We start from the raw sequence: 27553 nt of genomic DNA on the forward strand, positions 1-27553 counted from the left end.
CATGGTCACCGTTGTTGTAGGCCTAGTACAGATCAGAGCCTTTTTGGGGGGTTTTTTGCTCACCACAGCGGCTTGAGAAAATGTTAACTTTGAATCGTATTTTTTTTAAAAAGGTGTTAGCATCACAATCATTTTAACCATTTTATCATTCATACGTTGGCTATTCAAAAATAGCAGATATACAAGTGTAGCAGTGGCTCACAGCCTCTGCCTGATGGCCTCAAAAGTCTATCTCCCCCAGTCCATGGGGATATCCCTTTGGTCTAGTGGTTAAGATGTTGGACTTTCACGCGAGAGGCCCGAGTTCGAATCCCGGGCGTTACACAAGCTCACATTGCATCACCTCGTGGCACACTGCGAGCTTGTACATATTTTTGAATAATTATATATCTTTTTTTCACCCAATCTTCTCTTCTGGGCATCAAAACTGGCACAAAACATTTTCAGATGGGGGGAGGGTCCGTCCGCCCGCGGCCAAATACATATCAATTTGTGGGACCTCGGCAGGAAAGAAGTTAATAGAGTTGAGGTTTGGGTCCCATGGCTTTTTAAGAGTCTCTGCTTGTAGTGCAGCGTACATTATGTCAACTCTGTCCACATGCTACATGTAGTGATGTGAACATGGATGTTTACTGTTCTCTTATCAAAATGTGTACAAATGTTCAATAGGCTATATATATAAATCTATATACAGTATGTATACGACAAAATAAATGTAGATGTTAACTTTCATGAGACATCTTTTAATACGTTTGTGCAATTTTTTGGCAGCATGATTGTTGGGGGAAAACAAAACATTTAGGTGTAAAATAAATTATTCACTTTACATTTTCTTACTCAATAAAACGATTTATGGGTAATTTGTTTGACGTCGTCTTTTTGAAAGTGTTGCATCGTTCTTTACTGAGACAACTGTCTCACACTTTAATGCACATGGACTATAAAAGTGAATTAGTTTAAATTGTACAATATTAGAGATTTGAGGTTGTTACATGGACATGGACTGAATAATGGATAGTTTCTCTATGAAGGTGCAGCCAGTGAAAGAGTAGAGATGTATATGTAGAGGCTATCAGTATATTCAGCCGTTACAATTCCAAACATGACCCGCTTTAATTACTTAGTCTAAATTAGTAGCTTAATGAGTAGTATTAAAATGTCATTGTCTTTTTTTTATGTCCAATGTATTTGTATTCAGTTCATAAAGTTAACATATCTATTTAAAGGCATTTGAAATTAAATAAAATGTTACTTTTCAGGATTCCAATTAAAAAATAGCAATAACATATTCAGGATTTCAATTCAAATATAGCCAAAAATAGCTGATCTAGCTCGTAGATCGGCTATTTTTGCTAATATACAATGTGGCCCCTCTGGAGTGAGTGTGGAAATATAGTGGCCCTCTCCAAAGTTGCCCAGCCCTGGTGTAGGGCTTAGAGATAGGATCCACATGGTCCATTCATCAGGAACATGATCCTTGCTCAATGCTCAGACAGCATGCAGCCTCTTGGATTGGCTCCAGTTCTCCTACCAAGCAACCAATGGGGCACAGTTACACAAAGGGTCACGCTATAGGCGGTCCCCCACCTTCACACCCACGCGAACCACTCCTACTGTGCGTGCGATTACAAAACGTTGTATCATGATTTAATTGAAAACAATGCATCATGTGTATATTAATTGAAGACCACAGTAGAGTAATAAGACTCTACTCTACTCAACCGATCCCCGGCCGGGTCATACCAAAGACTGTAAAAATGGGACCCAGTGCCTCCCTGCTTGACACTCAGCATCAAGGGTTGTCCCTGCGACATACTAGCGTCATGTCCAGGGGGTCCAAGCTGCCTCACGCTACAGAAACAGGAGATAGGCTCCTGCCCTGTGGGCCTCATGGCTCGGCAAGGCTACTTACTAACATGTCTTGAGTGACCAAAATAAATCTAAACTAGAAAAAGTGCCCTTCTGGGCACAGGTCTCCACCAGGAGGATAGGACTGTGTGTGATGTTTGGCAAAATGTTTAGGAGTAATATAAACATGTTTTTTTGTTTGTTTGTTTTTTGCAACAATTTTCTTCATTTTGTTGAGGAAATGCAGAGCCAGATCACTCATAGCATCTCTGAGGATAGAATTCTGGATGAGCAGGACATGTGCAGCATTTTGAACGAAACAGGCCACTCCTGAAAACTTTGGAAGGCAATGTTAGCCAATCAGTGTAGAATCTGAGAAATCCAACAGACTCGTCTTGATCACATGACTACAGAGATCGTGTGTACCGATTTGCGTGAGATTTGGATTAAATCTGTGCGACTAACATAAGCAATGTGTTTAGCAGAAATCGGCCTCATGGTGGCGCTATAACCGGCAGATGTGGAGGGATGCAGGGAAAATGTTTTTCCATGGCCTCTAGGGAGTGCGCATACATAAGTTGTATACAGATTGATGCAGTTATAGCTAAAAACAGGAATTGGCCTGTTATAGCGCCACCATGAGGCTGATTTGGAAAATAATGAGTGGCATGTCGTCCTCGGCCTAGTGGAAATGTGCGTGTATAATTTCACGGAAATTGCACACTTTTTTTGTGATTTGTGGCATTTTGTTCGAAACGGACCATTCATGTGAGCTTTGGAAGCCAATATTAGCCAATCAGGATGGAAGATGGGAAATGGTGCAAATCCGTGTTGATCACATGACTATGTAGATAGTGTATACCGAATTGTGTGATGTATGAATAAAATGTGTACGGGTAATCTACAGAAATGTATTTTGCCTAAATGGGCCTCATGGTGGCGCTATAACAGGCCGTTGAGGAATATTTGGGGCAGAGGTTCATCGTTGGCATCCATGGAGTGTGTGTGCACAGTTTGGCATGGATCGGGCCAACGGTACCGGAGATTAGCTGATAACGGACGGACGGACGGACGGACGGACGGACGGACACACACACACACGGACGGAGTGCAAAACATACTCTCTCCCCATGCCTTCGGCCTGGTGGAGACAATGAAAATAAAATACAATATAATTACGTATGATTTATTGATTGATTGAAACCTTTGTTCTCGAAAAGTTCAACCTCATTTGCAATGCTGCCGAAATCACTACACAAAATCAACAATTATTGAATTAAGACATACCGTATACAGATATAAAACACAGAAACAGTGAAATAAAATGTTAACTTAAAAACAATGAATGGATGTGAATATGTTAAAAAAAAAAAAATTACATGCCATGGCGAGGTAGGGAGGTTTAAGAGCAGGTTATTAAATTGTCCTATAGGATATTGGGGTATACATTTTTAGCGTTTGTTGTAGAGTGTTCCATGAAATGGGGGCATTGAAGCAGAAAGCAGATTTTCCCGACAGATTCTAACTATATCATAATGTTTTCTGTTTGTTTCATACATATTTCCAGTACCTATAATGAGTGATCTGTCTGTACCAGCTTCTCAGTCGCCCCATTTAGAAGAACAGTATATGCTTACAGTCCCTACAGTGAACTGTATACAGTATGTTATTCTATACGTAGCCCCACTAATGAGGTCTGAAATTGTTGAATCGACGAAAGGGAAGCGCACATACGTACATGCGTGCGTATGTAGTACATACACACACACACACACACACACACACACAGGGGGCTCTCCCCGTGTAACTCTTGACATTCACTCCTCCCGGGGGCCCCTCCCCTCCCTGTGTCATGGAGTGTTTAAATAGTGGGCCCTTGGAGTTGTTCGTCCCCGGTGATCGCATCCCCGCCGCAAGCAGTTGACTCCCGCTGCCCTTCCAAGTTCCTGTGAACTCCCGTTGAAAAGGTAAAGCTTTGAGAATGACATGATCTACACTGCACTTATACACATAATGGTGTGTCTGAATCTATTTTTGACCAGAATGCTACAGAGAATCAATCCAGTGTGTTAACTTTGCTGACAACAAAACATTTCTCTGAAATGTTTTAAAAAGTAATGTCTTTCTTCTTGTGTAGCCTACTGTACAGTGTACACACACACACACACACACACACACCCACACACACACACACACACACAACTTGATGAAGGGTTAGGCCTGACTCACACCTTCACAACAGATTGATGTATAGCTGATGCATGAGACTTATTGACTGATGCAAGCTCACAATGCATTTCCAATGGGAGTCGCATGGTTTGACACAACATTTGTGTTGTATGAGTGGGTGGGGGGCAGTCGAAACACAGCCGAAAGCCGTACAACACAAATGTTGTGTCAAACCATGTGACTTCCATTGGAAATGCATTGCGAGCTTGCATCAGTAAACAAGTCTCATGCATCTAGCATCCAACAATGTTGTATGCTAGATGCGAAGGTGTGAGTCAGGCCTTAGGGTTAGGGTTATGTAGCCTGGCTAATAAGCCAGACTCAAATCACACTGTCGTGTGGTATTTGAGTCTGGAGATGCTGTGTATGGATCTTGTTTCCCGGGGGGCGGGTTCAAACATTTTCTCTTTGACGCAATTGGTCAGAGCTACTGTCAGTCAAAGGTCTCAAGCATTGAACGTCACTGTACCAAAGCCCGCCCATATTGCATACCGTGTCCTGATTGGCCACACCAGTTCTGGTGTGGCCAATCAGGACACGGTATAGGAAATGGGCGTACAATTGAGCCTCTCCAGACCGTAAATTTATTTTTGCCAACGGCTGATTCGGTCTGGCTTATTAGCCAGGCTAAGGGTTATGAAATAAATCTGCTCAGGAGGCACTAATTGCAACTCTTTCACATCACCTTAAAATAAAACATACAGTAATATATTCTTCAAAGGGTGGGTAATGGCTTATCATTTATTAGCATTAGATGTTTTTCTCTTGCAGCTATACTCAGTTAAAGACGGTATACTTGGGTTCAGAAATCATGCTTGGGGATACTGAAGCCAAACCATGTCTGAGACCCACTGGTGTGCACGATAAACCACACGGCCACTACAAAGACCCACTGGTGTGCACGATAAACCGCACGGCCACTACAAAGACCCACTGGTGTGCACGATAAACCGCACGGCCACTACAAAGACCCACTGGTGTGCACGATAAACCGCACGGCCACTACAAAGACCCACTGGTGTGCACGATAAACCGCACTGCCAATACAAAGACCCACTGGTGTGCACGATAAACCGCACGGCCACTACAAAGACCCACTGGTGTGCACGATAAACCGCACGGCCACTACAAAGACCCACTGGTGTGCACGATAAACCGCACGGCCACTACAAAGACCCACTGGTGTGCACGATAAACCGCACGGCCACTACAAAGACCCACTGGTGTGCACGATAAACCGCACGGCCACTACAAAGCGCAGTGATATAACGTCCAGCTTAGTGTTGATATACTTGTGAAATTGCATAGCCTACTTTATAAAAAGGCACACGGTGATATAGACCTAGAAAGGCTGATTAATCCCTAGAAAGACTGCCTTAGAACAGTGGTTCCCAAAGTGGGGTCCGGGGACCCCCAGGGGTCCTTGAGGGAGTTCCAGGGGGTCCCCATGCATGCTAAATGATAGTTAGGAACCAAATGGGCCCTCATGGCCTGGTCTGTAACTCTGAGGGTCTGTAACTCTCTCAAGGACCCTCTGTACAAATGTACATTTCTACACTCTCAGAGTTAAATTAACATTGATTTTACAATATAAATTGGGGGTCACAGACATAGAAATGCCATTAAATGGGGGGTCCGTAGATTAATGCATGTTCAAACTGGGGGTCCTTGAAATTAAACGGGTTGAGAATCACTGCTAGAGCCGTGAACATCTTCTCTTATGGGGGTCCCTGGCGTGTGTTTTCAAATGGGGGATCCGCGGGACTAATACGTGTCAATTTGGGGGTCCTTGACAAGAAAACGTTTGGGAACGACTGCCTTAGAACACTCAATGCAAGTTCTTAGGGGGATTCATTGTAATGTGCTATGCACTGTTGATCTTTCATTCCGTCTTTCTTCTCTCCCTCCCTCCCTCCCTCCCTCCCTCCCTCCCTCCCTCCCTTCCTTCCACCCAGCACCTGCAGAAATGGAGCAGACATTCATTGCAGTTAAGCCCGACGGTGTCCTGAGGGGCCTGTGTGGTGAGATCATCAGGCGCTTTGAGGCCAAAGGCTTCAAGCTGGTTGCTGCTAAATTCATCCAGGTATAACTGGCATGTAAATGTGTCTGATTGTTGTTTTGTTAACCGTTGTCTCCAAGCCAGGAAGGCTATATGGATTCACAACGTTCTCACCTGATGATGAGAGGTATTTAAATCGATTGTACTCTCTAAATCAGGGGGGGGAACTTTGACGACGGAGAGGGCCACTATATTTCCAGGGCCACATTGCATATTACTGTCGTAGGAAAAAATTGCCGATCTACAAGCTCAAAAAGCGTCGCACTGCGACGCGTTTTGAGCTTGTAGATCAGCAATTTTTTGAATTGAATTTTAAAAAAAATTCTCGCTATTTTTTAATTGGAATCCTGAAAAGTAACTTTTTTATTTAATTTAAAATGTATTTAGTTATAGTTATGTTAACTTTATAAACTAAATAGGACATAAAAAAGATAAGATTTTTAATACTGCTCATTAAGCTACTAATTTCGACTGAAGTTAATGAAAGCGGGTCATGTTTGCATGCAACAGCTGAAATATTATATCAATATTATATCAGTATTCCTATATTTACCTGAGGGCCACATTAAGTGAAGGCGGCCCCCGGGCATACAGTACATGTAGTTTTTACATGTATGCTGTAAAAACTACGGAAATATCTGTTGAAGACCAGCTCGAGGCTGATCGAAAGCGCAATTGCATTATAACTTTCCTCACTGTATACTTAAGATAACAATGCACTAAACCACATCTCATTTAAATACCTTGGGCGTGCATCTGATTGTAAAAAAACATTTGGTAATGTAAACGAAAATGACGACTGCGCCGGTTGGAAACTATAGCAATGACACATGTGGTCCATAATATTTGCAGGGCTTTGTTGCCGGGTACAAGATAGGGACCACTATTATGTAAAAAATAACTGTGTGTCTGTTGTGTTCAGCCCACTGAGGATCACATGAAGAAGCACTACCTTGACCTGGCCGCCATGCCTTTCTACGCTGGACTCTGCAAGTACATGTCCTCTGGACCCGTCATGGCCATGGTAATGAACACATTGCACGTGCGCACGCGCGCACACACACACACACACACACACACACACACACACACACACACACACACACACACACACACACACACACACACACACACACACACACACACACGGAATCAGCCTCTTTATTGCTACGGTAACTGATGGATTTATAATTAAGATAAAACCCATTTGTTGCATATAAAATGCCAAAGGGACAATTAATGATTCCCAGGATATAAAAGGACTGTATTATACTGAATTACTGAGCCACACAGGGCTATAACTATAAAAAAATACTTCTAAGAAAGTATTTAAAAAGTACTGATGAATACTCAGCACCACAACAGGTTAACAATTAGTTTTAACAGGACTACTTTAAGCAGGAAATACTCTTTTAGAAAAATACCTTGTACCCAATTAAAAGATGAAACCACCAGGAAGAAGGATTGTCCAGTCAGCAGTATATGATTAATGTCTATTCATTTTCAGATCAGAGAGACAGGACAGATCCACACACAGCCAAATTACAAAAAACTCTCACCCTGTGCGACAAACGGCACAGGGTTCTCTCTCACGAACAATTCATTTCAAAGGCATTAATACTGTAGAATAATTATTGTTGATACACATTTCATTGGCTGAGTACACAGTTAATTTCCACTATGCCACGCTGGCACTAGGTGTCGAACGCTCATTGGACCAGCACATAGGTGATGAGACTGATATTGTGACAGCGTTGAATGTTCCGTCATTGAAAGCCATAAACCGGGAAAGCACTGAGGCTGGCGTTGCTATGGCAACCTGAAGATAACATTCCTTCCCGGCTAGCTGTGAACTCTTTACAGAGAGAAATGCTCCCTCTCACTAGGCCTCAAGGCCACACTGATATCGAAGCAGCTGCATGTAACCTAAATCAAAACAGCACACTACAGTATGGTGACTTTTGGTGGCTACAGGCAGACAGTAAATCTTAACTTGGCGTCAGGCAACCCAGAGTAAGCAGGCCGTAGGCTGATGATAAAACTGATGGTCAAAGGGCAAGATGACAAAATATGAACACTTGACACATGTCCACAAAAATACTGATGTGTCTTTTCTTCAGGGTTCTGTGGAGATTTTACTAAGTTGCTTGTTGAAATGAATATGGAGTTCCAAGCAGGCACATAATCCTTATTTCCATTTATTGGTCAGCAATCAGTTACAGACAGGTTACAGATATCATCGTTCCATCGTATTGAGGCCTTCCCAGGCAGAGTGCCTAGTCCCCCCTTGTCTCTCTCTCTCTGTATCTCACTCACTCTCTTTCTGTTACTGATTCCCTGCATGCAGTCTTATACATTCTTAACATGTGGGTGTCGCCTTGTTCCTGTGTGTGTGTGTGTGTGTGTGTGTGTGTGTGTGTGTGTGTGTGTGTGTGTGTGTGTGTGTGTGTTGACCCACAGGGTCAGCAATCAGTCACCACAGCAGGGGTCCTTCTGTTGCAAACATTCTTTGGGTGGTAAAAGTCACTGCGTCTACTATATATGACAGGAAGAACTCACAGCTGTTATTTAAGATAGCTGACTACCCAAAGTGTCCCTGGGCCACTTTTAGTGACCTGCTATACTTGATGAACCTTCCACTCAGGCATGACACCTGCACCCTGCAAGTGTTATGTGTACGATTATGACATATGTTGAGATGCATAAGCTATCAAAATATACATCAGACCCCCCTTCTGGGGAATTAAATATTCCCCAGACATAATTCATATTTTATAAATGACCAAAATTAATTTTCCAAAAAAATGTTCACTTTTTTCTTTTTTCTCAAAAAATCCCAAAATGTTCAAATTCCCCAAACGGTCTCCCTTCGTAGGTAATTACCCTCTTCCCCCCTGGATAATGAGAAGGTAACACAGTCAGGTTGACACAAAACTCAAAACAAAATGAACAAAATCAATCTGTTAGACAATGACCCTATCAGTCCGAAGCTGTTTGTTGTCACACCCAGATAAAATAAATTCAAGTGAACTGTTCCTAGGCTAATTACTATACTATTTTTAATTTGTTCCCCAACATTAGATAGGCTGATTCCTGTACCTGTATAGACATCAATATTTGTTTGGAAGTGGATTCCAATATCGACTTAATAAGAAATAATATAATATTCCCTTCTCCCCCCCTTCTTAGTTAGTGAGCAACTTTCATGGAATAATGGATGAATGGCCCTGCAGAAACCATCCATCCGACACTCGGAAAGTTGCACACAAACTAAGAGCTAACATGTAATACTCATGGTGAGTTTCAACCTGTATCAATATTATATGTGACTATTAACATAGTAACATTATACTGACTCCATCAGTTCAACATTGTCTGCAATATATTACTCGATAACCTAAAGCCTACGGGTTACTTCATCCTGTTTTAGTACTTGGTAATGTTCAGTACTTTGGTCTGTTCCACCCATATAAACAAGCACACAGAGGCGACCCCTGTGAACCCTGCCACCCCAGGCAGACGAGTCAATTTAGTGCATGTGTATACAGGTCCCAATACCAACTCACTCACATCTTCTGACGTTAACTCATTATCCTAATGTAGGCCTATTTTAACTAACAATCAAACAACATTTGTATTACTAACTAGAATATAATACTCATTTTTGGATTGGATTTGAACTGTGATACTTAAGGAAGTTATCTAAAATGAACTCATATTATTACCATTAACTATTATAGACCCCCCTGGACACAGGAGCATTTTTTTTTAACTACCTATATTGTACCAAATTAGAACCGAACAAGCATGGGGCTTGTTCTGTTGTAACAGAAATTAAACTCCTTATATAACTGAAATCCTATTTAGACTAAATCAAATTCCTATATTGATTGAATCCTGTAAATGAAAAGTTAACACTCATAGCATGACAAAATGGTTAATCATAAAAACAAACATCCCTAAAACAGTACTATTTCAGTACCTTGTTATATCTACTTTGACCTGTCAGCACAGAATACAACAAAACACAAACATTAGAGCAACTCTTCCAACATCAATCACAATTCAGATGAACCGCGATTTTTTTTTTTTCTTTCCATGACGCAAATTGTTCAGACGTTCAACGCGCTAGGGAAATGGTTCCCACAATTCTTTTTTCGCCTACAGAATAAAAACGCTTGGGAAATCCTTCTTGATTCTCAGAGCTTGCACATAGCTCTCAGATCTGTAGGTTTGAAGCAGACTGTTGTCACCATACGCTTCAGCACACGTGAACTACAGCTTACTGCAGTCGACAGTAGAACTCCCTTCGAGCATTCACAAGGCTCGAGTGGACAGCAGATTCTCCTCGAGCAATCACAAGGCTCTAGTGTACAACTTCTTGCTGAGCCATGTCAATCATGACAGCAGAAGCATTGAAACGCTCCTTTCCTCCATTGTAACATGAACTTTGGAACGGTCTCCCTTGGACCTCTCCTCTTGGAACGCTCCTCCTCTTTCCAGAGCAGAAGGAGCACCAGTTGGCGTGGGCCCGTGGGCCGTAGCCGCAGAATAGCGTTCAATCCGACAACTCCTGTAGCGAACACAGGTCTGTGAAAGTCACCTGCTATTGATTTCCGACGGTAGAAGCTGAGTTAGGAGCTCCTCTGTCGCTGTTCTCGTAGTGTTGTCACACCCCCCTGGACTCTCTGCCCTCGGGATGACCTCCTGTAGGCGCTGTCCACACCTATTAATAGGAAACATGCAGGCTCCCTCTACAGAAGTCTCTCACAAATATCCCCAATCATTCGTTAGGATATTGTTGACACCACAAACTACTCAAGATGACCTCTCTGGCCTTGATCTCATTCTTTTGCTAATCTCCCTAGTTCTGGCATGGCAAAGGAATGTAATAACCATGGTGTTGAGAGATTACAATGAGACTATTAAATGAGAGTCATAAATAGTGTCGCTGAACTAACTAGATTCACTGATGTCACGTCACCAAACGTATTGATGGACAGGTGTTTTGAGCTGAGGGGCTGGCTTGCTTTAACCCTGAAAGGTTCAACCGTGGGTCTAGATCCCCCGGTTAAAACTTCCACTCCTGGAGATATGGGTCAAATCCCCCTCAGTATGCTACCAGCAAGTCTTGTGCTCAGAACACAGGGTGGCGAATTCCTGTGATCACCGTTATGTAGTAAGGCTGTCAGCCGTCGCCTCCATTACCCTACACACAAACAGACACTTTTGACTAAAACCAATACTTAAAATTCACACCATAATACACCCTTACAAATGTAGTCCTTAATTGCGATCTACTTGTTGACATCAGACTCCAAAAGCAGACTTTCTTCCCATCTTCTTCTCTAAATAGCACCCCCAATAAACAGCTCACAGCGGGTCAAACAGAGGTAGGAGGTAAAGACAGGACAGGACAGGAGGTCCACAGGAGGTCCCTAAAGCCCTCTCCCTGTTATCTGAAACTAAACAAGGTATTTATTTTAGGGTGAGAAGGAAATTGCTCTCTCCCCCCTCTTTCCCCTAAAGCACATTCCGTCAGAGCATGCTAAAATTGTCATTGCAATTCCCCACACGTAGCTCTGTATGTATTTACTCATTTAACTATCACTTTTAGAATGGCTCCTACTAGCAATATTTCACCGGACATAGCTTCATACATAAGTCTAGTATGAAGTACATTCAATCATTCATTCACTCACACATACATTATTCTCAATCAATTCTCGTGATTTCATTCACACTACAAACCCTCTCAGGCTTGTGTGACCTTCTCATTGAAACCCCTGGCTGGTGTCTACCCCAAACTCAAGCTTCATATGGCCTGGCAAACATACTGTACGTTTCTTCTGACACCTGTGACAGGTGTACCAAGCCATAAATCCACCACCAAAATAAAAAAGATCAACCGTAGACAAGTCTACCATTGCTATGCCTTTTTCAATGAGAAGTTCCCTTGCCTGTAGCCTACACTCTCATACAGAGTTGATTCAAAATACTACCACAGTGTAGTAGTATTATTTTCCAACCCTTCAAACATAACTCACCTAACTCACTCACTTCACACAGTCGAACAGAGAGGGGAGAGGGACCCCCCTCGTCTCACTCACTCATGCACTCAATCAGGCGGTGTCCCCTTTCACACACACATTTCAATAGAGAGGGGCGTGTCAAGTCAACTGTCAAAAGAAGAGCATGACACTTCTCCTTTAGCTGTCCTTCTCATCCATGAGGTCCGGTCAACTTGACTTCCCTCAAAGTTTCCCATTGTGGTTTCTGATCACATTGTCCAGAAAAATGACCATATATCCCACATTCATGGCAAACACCTCTCATCCTCCAGCTTTCCGGGCTGTGACGTGTCTGTGGCTGTACTGCCCCCTGATAGGGTCGCACAGGTGGCTGACATCCCCATTGTACTCTCCATGGCAGAAGTGGTTGTGGAGGTTCCCACTGTTGTGGCAGCGGACGGTTCGGCAAAACAGCCGTGCAAAAACGCTGCAAGTGCGTCACATCGCCACACCTATAACAGCCTGTGTAATAACGTGATCCACTCGGCTTGGGATTATGTGGACGAAACTGTTCGGGCTGAGTCTTGTCAACCCTGGGTGCACTGGGTGGGTCAGGAGCCGCCTGGGGCTCAACCCCAGCTGTCACGACAGCCGCTTGTATGATCTGTTGTGCGCCCTCCAACTGGGTCTTGGTCAGCAGTCGAACCATTTCTGTGTGACTTTGTTCCTGCTCATCTGCCTCCTTGCGAGCAAGTCCAACGCAGTGTACAATGTGATCCGCGTACAGAGCAAGGGGCAATTTCGCCAGGCCAACCACTGTCTGCAGATTGGCCCTGACTTTCTCAGGAAGACCTTGTTCAATTTTTGAGTAGACAGTAGACCGTTCAAGATCATTACGCTCAGGGTCCTTTCCTGTGGCATCCATCCATTCCTGGCACACGCGGTCGACATATTTGCGTGGTGGTTCGGAGACCCCCAGTGGAGATATCGTAATCGTATCCGGATGCACGACAGTGGGGTACAAGACTCTCAGCGCACGCCATAGTGCTCCTCTGTGACTCAAGAAAAGGTCTGCGTCTCCAGCCGTCGTGCCTGCGTACAGTCGAAGTCCCGCACGGATAAGAATGTCATCTAGGCCGTCTATGTCAATCAGATTTGCCAGAAGTTGTTTTAAGTCACCCACAGTTAGCTCTGTCCCAGTCAAAAGGTCCTCAAACTTCAATATCCAGCGGTGCGCACCATCCCGCAAAAGGGGAAGTTGACGCACAATGTCAGTCATGTCGACGGACGCCCATGGCTTGTATTCCATATGTCTGCCCTTCCCCAGCATCGGGAGCATCCTGGGGCAGTTATCATCAATGTCAGGTGTGGGCCTCTTTGATCTGCATGGGCATTTGTTCAAGGCCCCCCTGGAGTCTTTCACACGTCTCCGGCTTGAACGTGTGCGAGTGCCGGAATGGCTCTCACAATCACTGCTGTCCTGTTCAAAATCCTCATCACTTTTGTTGACGTACTTCCTCTTACTCCCACTCTGCCTGTCGTGACTCGGTAACACACGTTTCTCCGTGCGTCCAGCAGCTCTGTCACGGCAGTGTTTGCTCTCCAGCTCTTTCAACGCATCAGAATGGTCATTGTACAATCGAACCAAGTCTTTTTCTTGAGCAGCCAATCCAGCCAAACGCTCCGCCAGGTACGTAGTAGCGGCTGAATCCTCAATATTCTCCCGAAAACTCTTCTCCGCCTCAGAAATCTGCCCATGAAGAACAGTGAGACTATCGCCAAGAGAGTTCAGCATCATGACAGCGTCCCCCCTCACTTCCTCCTGTGACAGGTTGCTGCCGCTCATGGCCGGATTGGGGCTTGCTGTCCTTCTGTAGATGTCATCACCTCCATGTAAACTGTGGCTGTGTGCAGCCTTGTCACTGAGATCACCGATCAACTGTTTCTCCCTCACTGAAAGTTCATTCAACTGCGTCTCAATCATACGCAGAAAATGTCTGTGTGCCCTCGTCGACACAGTCAATTCACTGATCAAGTCCCTTTTCAGGCGCCGGACCGATCCCAGCTCCTCTTTAATACAGTCTGCTTGTAGCCCAGGTTTTGACTGCTCAGATGTTCTCACGTCCCTGTTGTCCACCTCAGTCTGTGCTGAGTTGTTGCTGTGACCCTCAGTGTCAATGCACTGGTTGTCTGTGCTGCAATCAGCGGAAATCTTCTCATCGGGCAGTACTGACACAGGAGACAATGGTACGGACAATTTCCTGCTCATCTCCTCACTGTCAATATGACTCGTTCTCAGCTGTCGACCTATTTTTACTTGAATCTGATGCCATTTTTCTGAAATTCTGGGAATATTCTTAGATGAGAATTTGTTTTGCACAATGGGCACTGGAGTGGCAGCCATAACTACTAAATTGTAGATAATCTCACTCACTGTCATAAATTCTGGGTGATACACTCTGTACTCTGACTGCAGTCTCCTCTCACCTCACACAGACACGCATACTCATTTGCATACTAGCCCCAAAGAATGAGTAGATAGTCTACAAACTCATGTAAAAACATGTAATACTTTCTCTCTCACACCATCCACACAGGAAAATGTAACATAAAGAAATGAGAGACAAACTACACATAAAAATAAACATAGAAATGCCTCTATATATATTTTTGTTTAGACTAGCAGCTCACTGACTTAGGGAAGAGACCCCCCTTGATCATCTCACACCCACGTCACTCACTGTCCTCATTTACAGGTACATGTAAGCAACGGTTGCTGTACATGTAATACTATAGGCCAACCCAAATAATAACACCCAAGCCTAAAGCATAAAACCCTCCCCCGCTCTGTCGCAAAGACAAAGAAAGAGGCCTCCCCAGCATGCGGCATTCAACCCCAACTCACAAAGATGCTCTAGCACACACATGTACGCACAATCATACCATATAAGCTACACTACCACTTAACTCTTAAACTCTGTCAACTCCCTAACAGAAGCAGACTCCAAGAACCTAATTACTAACCTAACCAATAACCTGCCTAACACAGCGTCCAGATGTACACTATGGCCCTAACACGTACGCTTAACACAAGAATCACAAACCTATTCCATCATCCTAACTTCAGTCCTGGGTTCCATCCAAAGTCACGTCAAAAACAACAAAAAATCCACAGATACGCAGGTCCGTCTCGCGTGGCGCAGAAAATCCCCAGACTTTTCCTCACCAACCTCCCTCCAACGTCTGGCGCCATTTGTGATGTGTCTTTTCTTCAGGGTTCTGTGGAGATTTTACTAAGTTGCTTGTTGAAATGAATATGGAGTTCCAAGCAGGCACATAATCCTTATTTCCATTTATTGGTCAGCAATCAGTTACAGACAGGTTACAGATATCATCGTTCCATCGTATTGAGGCCTTCCCAGGCAGAGTGCCTAGTCCCCCCTTGTCTCTCTCTCTCTGTATCTCACTCACTCTCTTTCTGTTACTGATTCCCTGCATGCAGTCTTATACATTCTTAACATGTGGGTGTCGCCTTGTTCCTGTGTGTGTGTGTGTGTGTGTGTGTGTGTGTGTGTGTGTGTGTGTGTGTTGACCCACAGGGTCAGCAATCAGTCACCACAGCAGGGGTCCTTCTGTTGCAAACATTCTTTGGGTGGTAAAAGTCACTGCGTCTACTATATATGACAGGAAGAACTCACAGCTGTTATTTAAGATAGCTGACTACCCAAAGTGTCCCTGGGCCACTTTTAGTGACCTGCTATACTTGATGAACCTTCCACTCAGGCATGACACCTGCACCCTGCAAGTGTTATGTGTACGATTATGACATATGTTGAGATGCATAAGCTATCAAAATATACATCAATACCAAAGTAGCAGATCTACCAGATCCATCAGTAACATACACACACACACACACAAACATAATGGCAGTGGCTCAGGAGGTGTGTAGACTAGAGTGGCCTCTTGGGAACCGGGACGTTCCTGCAGGCTTAGGCTTCAGTGTCAGGTGTCCTTGTGCAAAGGCACTGAACCCAAACTGCTCCCTAAGCGCTGCTCAGCACTTAACTCGACCCCCATAGTAGTTATGATATACTGACCATGATACTGACGCAGAAGGTGACGCATTATGGAACAAGGCTTGCATTGCAGTTACAAATGTGACATAATGTCAAGCAGTGCGCTGAAACTATTATTAATGGTTTCAGCGCACTGCACATGCTCTGTCAAATACTGCTATCACTTCTTTCCTCATGTACTGTATTTCTCTCTCTCTCTCTCTCTCTCTCTCTCTCTCTAGGTGTGGGAGGGACAGAACATTGTGAAGATGGGCAGGTTGATGCTCGGTGAGACCGACCCATCTATGTCTCAGCCCGGCAGCATCCGTGGAGACCTCTGCATCACCATCGGCAGGTGAGCACCCAGGAAAACCTAGACTGGGTTGTCGTGACATTGCATACCAACCACAGTACACCGACGCTTTAAAAAAAATTGAATGATAGATAGAAGATAGGAAAAAAAGAGAGGAAGGAGCGCATCTGTTTGGCCAGAGTATAGAAATCTCCAACAAGGTGCTCTTTGGTACAACTGGGTGACAGAATAGATGCTACAAAAGAAAGGACCATGAAGGCACTCTTGTATAGGAAAGCAAAAAGCCTTTAAAAAGTGGCTACTGCATTTGCAAGTGTTAAAATGCACCTACACCTTGCGGCTAATATAGATAGAAGATATTGGTAGATAAGTGTCTAGGTAGGCGCGGCGGTGGCTCAGGGGTAGAGTGACCGGATGGCAACCGCAAGGTTCCCAGTTTGAACCCGGGCTCCCCCAGAGTTAGTGTCGAAGTGTCCTTGAGCAAGACTCTGAATTGCTCCCGATGTGCAGGTTGGTGCCTTGCATGGTTTCCTCCACCATTGGGTGTATGACTGTGTGTGTGAATGTAATGCACAATCTATGTAAAGTGCTTTGAATAAAGGTGCTATAGCCTATAAATGCACCATTTACCATTTAGGTATATATACGGTTTTAATATTTCTTCTAATAACGGTCCTCGTCTCCTCTCAGGAACATCATCCACGGCAGTGACACCGCGGAGAACGCCAAGAACGAGGTCGGTCTGTGGTTCAAGCCCGAGGAGTTTGTCACCTACAAGCTCCCCGCACACGCCTTCATCTACGAGTAAATTAAAACTGAACCCGCCATCTCAACTGGACCATTTTTTATATACTCTACATCTCTCATGTCTTCCGATCCTCTCATTTTGTTGTTCTCCTCTGTGCACTTTTGAATCCAAACCATCACAAACATGCAGTACTTGTCAATAAAGTTCCTTCATTGAGAGAGTACCATGCTTGTCTCTGTGACTTCCTGCTGGGGTTTGGGAATGGCAAAAAAATTATGGAAATGATGAAAAGTGTCATACTATAACTATAGTTTTTCATGCAGGTTTTGCCGTTTTTCATGGTTTTCGAGTTTTAGAAATATTGTGCTTTCAAAGTAGAGAAAATTATAATGGGGTCTATGGCAGATTTTGGCATCAGTTTGACCTTTGACTTTTTTATAATTCAGCTTACTGTGGAGATACACACGCTGGACACACACTTTGAAATGTTTTGTAGTGTCTGAGTTATTTAACTTAAACGCCCAATGCATTCTCAATGGCAATAGCACAAACCTTGGCATGCTACTAGTCCTACATACTTACACCTAGAAACCCCATTCCAACCTATTTAGGTTCATCTTACGGTGGACATGTTTGCCTGAAAAGGAATCTTTGAAATGTTTCATAGTTTTAGAAATATAGTGCTTTCAAATTTGAGATATTTATAATGGGGCTCAATGGCAGCTCTATGGCACGTCAAAAAGTGACTTTCACCTAGAAACTCCATTTACACTTTTTATAATTCAGCTTACTGTGGGCACACATGCTGGAACTTTTTACTTTGAAATGTTTTGTAGTTTCTGAGTTATTTAACTTAAACGCCCAATGCATTCTCAATGGCAATAGCACAAACTTTGGCATGCTACTAGTCCTACATACTTACACCTAGAAACCCCATTCCAACCTATTTGGGTTCATCTTACGGTGGACATGTTTGCCTGAAAAGGTATCTTTGAAATGTTTCATAGTTTTAGAAATATAGTGCTTTCAAATTTGAGATATTTATAATGGGGCTCAATGGCAGCTCTATGGCACGTCAAAAAGTCACTTTCACCTAGAAACTCCATTCACACTTTTTATAATTCAGCGTACTGTGGGCACACATGCTGGAACATTTTACTTTGAAATGTTTTGTAGTTTCTGAGTTATTTAACTTAAACGCCCAATGCATTCTCAATGGCAATAGCACAAACTTTGGCATGCTACTAGTCCTACATACTTACACCTAGAAACCCCATTCCAACCTATTTGGGTTCATCTTACGGTGGACATGTTTGCCTGAAAAGGTATCTTTGAAATGTTTCATAGTTTTAGAAATATAGTGCTTTCAAATTTGAGATATTTATAATGGGGCTCAATGGCAGCTCTATGGCACGTCAAAAAGTCACTTTCACCTAGAAACTCCATTCACACTTTTTATAATTCAGCTTACTGTGGGCACACATGCTGGAACTTTTTACTTTGAAATGTTTTGTAGTTTCTGAGTTATTTAACTTAAACGCCCAATGCATTCTCAATGGCAATAGCACAAACTTTGGCATGCTACTAGTCCTACATACTTACACCTAGAAACCCTATTCCAACCTATTTAGGTTCATCTTACGGTGGACATGTTTGCCTGAAAGGGAATCTTTGAAATGTTTCATAGTTTTAGAAATAAAGTGCTTTCAAATTTGAGATATTTATAATGGGGCTCAATGGCAGCTCTATGGCACGTCAAAAAGTCACTTTCACCTAGAAACTCCATTCACACTTTTTATAATTCAGCTTACTGTGGGCACACATGCTGGAACTTTTTACTTTGAAATGTTTTGTAGTTTCTGAGTTATTTAACTTAAACGCCCAATGCATTCTCAATGGCAATAGCACAAACTTTGGCATGCTACTAGTCCTACATACTTACACCTAGAAACCCTATTCCAACCTATCTTACGGTGGACATGTTTGCCTGAAAGGGAATCTTTGAAATGTTTCATAGTTTTAGAAATATAGTGCTTTCAAATTTGAGATATTTATAATGGGGCTCAATGGCAGCTCTATGGCACGTCAAAAAGTCACTTTCACCTAGAAACTCCATTCAAACTTTTTATAATTCAGCGTTCTGTGGGCACACATGCTGGAACATTTTACTTTGAAATGTTTTGTAGTTTCTGAGTTATTTAACTTAAACGCCCAATGCATTCTCAATGGCAATAGCACAAACTTTGGCATGCTACTAGTCCTACATACTTACACCTAGAAACCCCATTCCAACCTATTTAGGTTCATCTTACAGTGGACATGTTTGCCTGAAAAGGAATCTTTGAAATGTTTCATAGTTTTAGAAATATAGTGCTTTCAAATTTGAGACATTTACAATGGGGCTCAATGGCAGACATTGGCACGTCAAAAAAGCACTTTCACCTAGAAACTCCATTCACACTTTTTATTATTCAGCTTACTGTGGAGACACATGCTGGAACTTTTTACTTTGAAATGTTTTGTAGTTTCTGAGTTATTTAACTTAAACGCCCAATGCATTCTCTATGGCAATAGCACAAACTTTGGCATGCTACTAGTCCTACATACTTACACCTAGCAACCCCATTCTAGCCTACTTAGGTTCATCTTACGGTGGACATGTTTGCCTGAAAAGGAATCTTCTAAATGTTTCATAGTTTTAGAAATATAGTGCTTTCAAATTTGAGAAATTTACAATGGGGCTCAATGGCAGACATTGGCACATCAAAAAAGCACTTTCACCTAGAAACTCCATTCACACTTTTTATTATTCAGCTTACTGTGGAGACACATGCTGGAACTTTTTACTTTGAAATGTTTTGTAGTTTCTGAGTTATTTAACTTAAACGCCCAATGCATTCTCTAAGGCAATAGCACAAACTTTGGCATGCTACTAGTCCTACATACTTACACCTAGCAACCCCATTCTAGCCTACTTAGGTTCATGTTACGGTGGACATGTTTGCCTGAAAAGGTATCTTTGAAATGTTTCATAGTTTTAGAAATATAGTGCTTTCAAATTTGAGATATTTATAATGGGGCTCAATGGCAGCTCTATGGCACGTCAAAAAGTCACTTTCACCTAGAAACTCCATTCACACTTTTTATAATTCAGCTTACTGTGGGCACACATGCTGGAACTTTTTACTTTGAAATGTTTTGTAGTTTCTGAGTTATTTAACTTAAACGCCCAATGCATTCTCAATGGCAATAGCACAAACTTTGGCATGCTACTAGTCCTACATACTTACACCTAGAAACCCTGTAAAGCGACTACATGAGAAAAGGTCCTTAAAGTCGCTGAGAGGCGATGGGATGGGCCAGGTTGTCAGACGCGCTCCGCTCCACAAACAAAAGGAATTCGCTGGGTCCAAAACAATGTGTTTAAGGGGTTTTATTAAAGCAATGTAACTCAAAGGGTGCTCAAACATAAAGTAAAGTAACCACAGCGATCAACGTAAATAAAGTAAATAAAAGAAAGCAAAATAAAGCGGTCAACAAAAGGTATGGCGTCCCACACACCCCCTCTCTCTCTGTGTCCACAGCAGGTGAACAGGTGATGTTAAAGGTAACCTTGGGTCCGCCCCTATGCCCGTCAATCATCCACATCAACACCAGTGACAGCCTACTCATTCCTTGACCAATGTATAATCAACATAACCAAACCAATTCATGGCTCTTACACGCCAGCCCCTAATTATTAGGTTATTACATAATAATTACATAAAATACATGATAGGAGGCATGAAGTAACTAATCCAATTCCCAAACTTTTTCTCATATGATCTCTTCAGCCAAAAACGAGTCATTGTTCATGAGGCCAGATGTTCCTGCACAAAGTCATTTTCAGAGTCATTGTAAAGTCAATGTCAAAAGTCAAACCCAGTCAAGATGAAAGCAATCCAAGTAATTGTAATCATATTCAACCTGAATTCAACAGGTCCTGGAATAGTCCAAACATTCGTCCTCCTCTGCCTCCTGAATTAAGCAGATCTTGGTTATTGGCAGTTCCAGGGATCTGTTCATTATTTTCCATTCGTAAGGGTGGTAGGGAGATGTGACTAATTACCCCCTTCACACCTTTGCCTTTGTGCGGTTTTGAGAAGTCCTCTGGAATCCTCGTCAGTAGGGTGAACTCCACGATTTCCAGTTCTGCCTTCTCAAGATCATCCCCTGGCAAGCAACTTGAAACTTTCTCTTTCTCAAAGGTCTCCATATTATTTTCTATTGAACATCTATTTTGGTCCACGTCCAAGTCAGACTGTTCAAGGTCCACTTTTATGTCTTGTTTCTCACAAAGAGACAAGAGCCAGGTCATGAATCTTAAAATCCAAGCTACAGACTTTACCGTACGTGTCCAAGATTCCCAGTATGGGATCACGTGAGTCAGTGCACCAACCTCCTCCTTGGTCTGTATAGCATTGACCACAACAGCCTTCTTGACCTCAGGGTCATCCGATAGTGGTTGATGTGTTTCATCTGGATCCATGTGTAGCTCTTTCCTCCACGAGACATCCATGCGACTCGGCTTGGTGGCAGTAATGACCTTAATTTGCGGGATGGTGATGTCCCTTCTCCTCAATGGTGAGCCGGTCTGATACTGGCCATTGAGCGGTTTCATAAATATATGATCTTCTCTTGAGATGCCAAGTTGTTCATCACCGTTACGTTCTGGGAAATCTGTCTTAAACTGAGGCTGCCACAGTTCGTCCAAGTTCATGACAGACGCCCTGTTCACAGAAAACTCTGGCTGTTGACGATCATTTGCATTCTCGCTGCCTCCTCTCAGTGGTCCATTCACAGTCCAGCCCAGTCTGGTCCTGATGGCATAAGGACCATTATTAACACTGCGAATGACATGCAGCGGTTCTAAAGCCTCAGGAACATTTGTTCCTATCAACAGCTCGATGTCAGCATCAATCTCAGGCAGATGAACACGATTTAAATGAGGCCATCTCTGAAGATCCTTCTGTCTTGGAATGTTCCTTTTGTGGACAGGCATGCACACCTGTGTGTAAGCCTTGGGCAGTTCACAGAAGTGCTTCTCATTCAAGGCAGAGACTTCCAGCCCTGATATGATGTGACTAGAAACAACTTTCTCTTGGCCCATTGTCTTCAAGAGAATATTTTTCTTCCTCCCTGTGAGGTCAAGTTTGTGCATTAGGGCTTCAGTACAGAATACTGCAGAGCTTCCTGGGTCCAAGAAAGCATAGGTGTTAACAGTCTTGCTCCCCTTCTTGGACTTAACCTGCACTGGAACAATAGGCAGCTTGCAGTCATTGTCGCCAGCCCCAGTAAGGCCACTCGATACTACTGTGCCGTCCACTGATAGCCCTGACCTCCTTTCAGCTTGGTCAGACTCTTTGTCCAGTTCCGTTAAAGTTATGTGAAGTATTGTTGGATGTTTAAGACCACAGGTTTCACAGCTCATCCGTTTTCTACAAAATCGGTTTAAATGTCCTATACACAGACAGCCAAAACAGACACCGTTTTCTCTCAAGAAATCCATCTTCTCTTGGTGAGGTCTTTTTCCCAACTGGGGGCACGAATCCAACACATGTTCTTCTCCACAGCAAAGACATGTCTTCATTATTTGAACATGTTCCATCTCTTCAACTTCACGCCGAGACATGGGTTCCACAGGGGTCATGGTAGTTGCATAGCTGGTTCCTCTCATTCCAGAATGAGGTTGTGAAGTATATTTGCTCACACCTTTAGTGGTAGTTAGTGACGGAGCATCCTGTATGTTTCCAAATATTGGGTCGGTTAAGATTCTCACTTGTTTCCCAATAAAATCAGTGATGTCCATAAATGTAGCTCTACGTTTGTGCCTTTCCTGCAGTTCACAGGCTACATTTCTCCACATGTCCCGGTGTTTGTATGGCAACTTTCTTATAATGGTCAGCATATTTGCAGGCATGTCTAGCTCGTGTAAATATTGCACCTCCTCCATGGCATTACAGCAGCCTCTAAGGAAAAGACTGTACTCTTGAAGGGCTTTTACATCTTCGATTTTAATGGGCGGCCATGAAAGAGCTTTGTCCATGTATGTAGATGCAATTTTCTGCTCGTTTCCAAACTCCTCTCTTAACAGGGCCTTGGCTTTAGCATACCCCCTCACAGGGTCCAGGTGCTGGCAGCTCCTGACAAGTTCCCGGGGAAGACCCTTTGTCTGCTGCTCCAGATAATATAGACGATCACTGTCATTTTGAGTATTATTCTCAACTCCATTCTCAAAAGCCTTAACAAAAGCATGATACTTTAATGGATCCCCATTAAAGATCGGTACCTCTCTCTTTGGCAAAGAGGAGAGGCATTGTTGCTGTATCAACAGTGTGGTTATTTCATTTTGCTTTCTCATAATGCCAAGCATCTCATTTTGACAGTTATTTGCATTTTCATTTCCAGAATTAACATTTGGATTTCCAGAATGAGTATTTGTATTATCCGGATGATTAGTATTGGAATTATTGAAAACATGTAGCATTGGTGTATTTCCATGGGGGATTTGTTGGACTGGGCGTGGCATATGTTCCTGGACCTGGTGCATAACTGACAGAGGCTGTGATTGTGAATGAATGGATTGAGTGTTATTTTTGTCTTTAGGCCTTGTTCCTGTGTCCACATGATTGTGTGACATTTTTGGTGTGAATGGATTTGCATTGAGGGTTTGCATTTTCCTTTGTGTTTTTTCCACATCTGAATTCATTCCATCCACATGTTTTATTTTTGAGGACCTCCCACTTATGACACTTTGAGATTGTAGCGCGTTTAGTTTTGCCATTTGTGCTGCAATGTCCTCGTCCATTTTCAGTTGCTCCTTTCTCTTGCGCAACCTTTCCTCCTCAGCTTCAAGTTCATGTTTATCTTTTAAAAATTTGTGTTTGACCTGCAATGCTGCTAAGTCAGCTTGAACAATCAGACATTCGGAAGAAACCCTAGAAGTGGTAGATTTCCCTCCTGTATCAGAGTTTTGCATTATGGATTTCCTTCCCACATTTGACACACTGTCATTTGGATGTACATCATCTTGTATGTCATGCGTCATTATTGATGCAGCTTGCGTTATTGAATGAGGGTCCTCCATTTGGCCTACTGGGGGAGTGGCCACATTTTCGTTAATCATGTCAGTTTCAAATCCCAAAAGTGAACTCGTTTCATTTGTAACCAATTGAATTTGCGCACCAGTGTCAACAGGTTCTGTTTCCTTTGGTTCAGTCAACCACTTTTCCACATCACATTTAAATGAATTGCTGTATTTTGCAATGCTGTAAAACCATTCATCTTGTTTTTCCTTTTCCTCGTCATCAGGCAATAAAGGCAATAATGTATTGTGAGACATTGTGGCATTTGCGTAATGTTCGTCCAGAGTAACCAACAAAGATTTCACCCTCAAAACATTTCCCCTTTTTTCCATAATTTTTTTTATTTGTGGTATTAGTGATTTCATTGTATTGACAGAAAGGTGGCGCTCCCGTTCAAGTCTGTCAATTTTGTTCAGCGCGGCCTTGGCCGTGAGCATAATTTCTCGTTTTCCACGTTCCATTTCTGACTGAGAACTGGTAACTTCCCCAGTATTTATTTGACTCATTTTCCTCTTAATTTCAAAGCTATTCGTGCAATTTAACACATCCACATTGCACACATTGAATTGAAATGAAACCTATCCACAGAACATCATTCATCAGTATTCGGCAATATTCGCACACCAACAGCACAGCAGTTTGACAGACAAGCGGATTTGAATAGACGGCGGATTCCTTTGACAGCTACGAGAGGATTCATCAAACTTTACTCAATACACTGATCCCATTCGAAACGGGAGGTCAACTCAACCCGTTTCGTGATCAGGTAGGTTAGGCTACTACCTGACTTTCGTGGTTGACTTTGACCGTGACTCACGGAAATCGGAATGTTTGTTGTCAGCAGCGGCCATGCAGAGCCGACGAGCCGTGATCCTCCGTCCTTGTCTCCGACCGTCTTTCTTCAATTCTTGTCCATTTGATCCGAACTTCTGCTGTTTAATGCCTCCGTTGACAATGCCGACTTTTGTTGACAATGTAAAGCGACTACATGAGAAAAGGTCCTTAAAGTCGCTGAGAGGCGATGGGATGGGCCAGGTTGTCAGACGCGCTCCGCTCCACAAACAAAAGGAATTCGCTGGGTCCAAAACAATGTGTTTAAGGGGTTTTATTAAAGCAATGTAACTCAAAGGGTGCTCAAACATAAAGTAAAGTAACCACAGCGATCAACGTAAATAAAAGAAAGCAAAATAAAGCGGTCAACAAAAGGTATGGCGTCCCACACACCCCCTCTCTCTCTGTGTCCACAGCAGGTGAACAGGTGATGTTAAAGGTAACCTTGGGTCCGCCCCTATGCCCGTCAATCATCCACATCAACACCAGTGACAGCCTACTCATTCCTTGACCAATGTATAATCAACATAACCAAACCAATTCATGGCTCTTACAAACCCTATTCCAACCTATCTTACGGTGGACATGTTTGCCTGAAAGGGAATCTTTGAAATGTTTCATAGTTTTAGAAATATAGTGCTTTCAAATTTGAGATATTTATAATGGGGCTCAATGGCAGCTCTATGGCACGTCAAAAAGTCACTTTCACCTAGAAACTCCATTCAAACTTTTTATAATTCAGCGTTCTGTGGGCACACATGCTGGAACATTTTACTTTGAAATGTTTTGTAGTTTCTGAGTTATTTAACTTAAACGCCCAATGCATTCTCAATGGCAATAGCACAAACTTTGGCATGCTACTAGTCCTACATACTTACACCTAGAAACCCCATTCCAACCTATTTAGGTTCATCTTACGGTGGACATGTTTGCCTGAAAAGGAATCTTTGAAATGTTTCATAGTTTTAGAAATATAGTGCTTTCAAATTTGAGACATTTACAATGGGGCTCAATGGCAGACATTGGCACGTCAAAAAAGCACTTTCACCTAGAAACTCCATTCACACTTTTTATTATTCAGCTTACTGTGGAGACACATGCTGGAACTTTTTACTTTGAAATGTTTTGTAGTTTCTGAGTTATTTAACTTAAACGCCCAATGCATTCTCTATGGCAATAGCACAAACTTTGGCATGCTACTAGTCCTACATACTTACACCTAGCAACCCCATTCTAGCCTACTTAGGTTCATCTTACGGTGGACATGTTTGCCTGAAAAGGAATCTTTGAAATGTTTCATAGTTTTAGAAATATAGTGCTTTCAAATTTGAGACATTTACAATGGGGCTCAATGGCAGACATTGGCACGTCAAAAAAGCACTTTCACCTAGAAACTCCATTCACACTTTTTATTATTCAGCTTACTGTGGAGACACATGCTGGAACTTTTTACTTTGAAATGTTTTGTAGTTTCTGAGTTATTTAACTTAAACGCCCAATGCATTCTCTATGACAATAGCACAAACTTTGGCATGCTACTAGTCCTACATACTTACACCTAGCAACCCCATTCTAGCCTACTTAGGTTCATCTTACGGTGGACATGTTTGCCTGAAAAGGAATCTTTGAAATGTTTCACAGTTTTAGAAATATAGAGCTTTCAAATTTGAGAAATTTACAATGGGGCTCAATGGCAGACATTGGCACGTTAAAAAAGCACTTTCACCTAGAAACTCCATTCACACTTTTTATTATTCAGCTTACTGTGGAGACACATGCTGGAACTTTTTACTTTGAAATGTTTTGTAGTTTCTGAGTTATTTAACTTAAACCCCCAATGCATTCTCTATGGCAATAGCACAAACTTTGGCATGCTACTAGGCCTACATACTTACACCTAGCAACCCCATTCTAGCCTACTTAGGTTTATCTTACGGTGGACATGTTTGCCTGAAAAGGAATCTTTGAAATGTTTCATAGTTTTAGAAATATAGTGCTTTCAAATTTGAGACATTTACAATGGGGCTCAATGGCAGACATTGGCACGTCAAAAAAGCACTTTCACCTAGAAACTCCATTCACACTTTTTATTATTCAGCTTACTGTGGAGACACATGCTGGAACTTTTTACTTTGAAATGTTTTGTAGTTTCTGAGTTATTTAACTTAAACGCCCAATGCATTCTCTATGGCAATAGCACAAACTTTGGCATGCTACTAGTCCTACATACTTACACCTAGCAACCCCATTCTAGCCTACTTAGGTTCATCTTACGGTGGACATGTTTGCCTGAAAAGGAATCTTTGAAATGTTTCATAGTTTTAGAAATATA

The 27553-nt window shown here is 42.6% G+C and overlaps 1 protein-coding gene across 1 annotated transcript; it reads left to right on the forward strand.

Annotated features, from left to right (window-relative positions):
- The first annotated feature begins 3674 nt into the window (after positions 1 to 3674).
- Positions 3675 to 17340, forward strand: LOC306936774 (nucleoside diphosphate kinase B-like). The gene is made up of 5 exons (XM_079520388.1): positions 3675 to 3815; positions 6033 to 6160; positions 7059 to 7160; positions 16448 to 16560; positions 17209 to 17340. Exons 2-5 carry the CDS (start codon positions 6044 to 6046, stop codon positions 17324 to 17326), a joined length of 450 nt encoding a protein of 149 aa, XP_079376514.1. The 5' UTR covers positions 3675 to 3815; positions 6033 to 6043; the 3' UTR covers positions 17327 to 17340.
- The last annotated feature ends 10213 nt before the right edge of the window (positions 17341 to 27553 follow it).

This window comes from Electrona antarctica (genome assembly GCF_951216825.1).
Source record: "Electrona antarctica genome assembly, chromosome: 14".
In the NCBI taxonomy this organism is placed as follows: domain Eukaryota; kingdom Metazoa; phylum Chordata; class Actinopteri; order Myctophiformes; family Myctophidae; genus Electrona; species Electrona antarctica.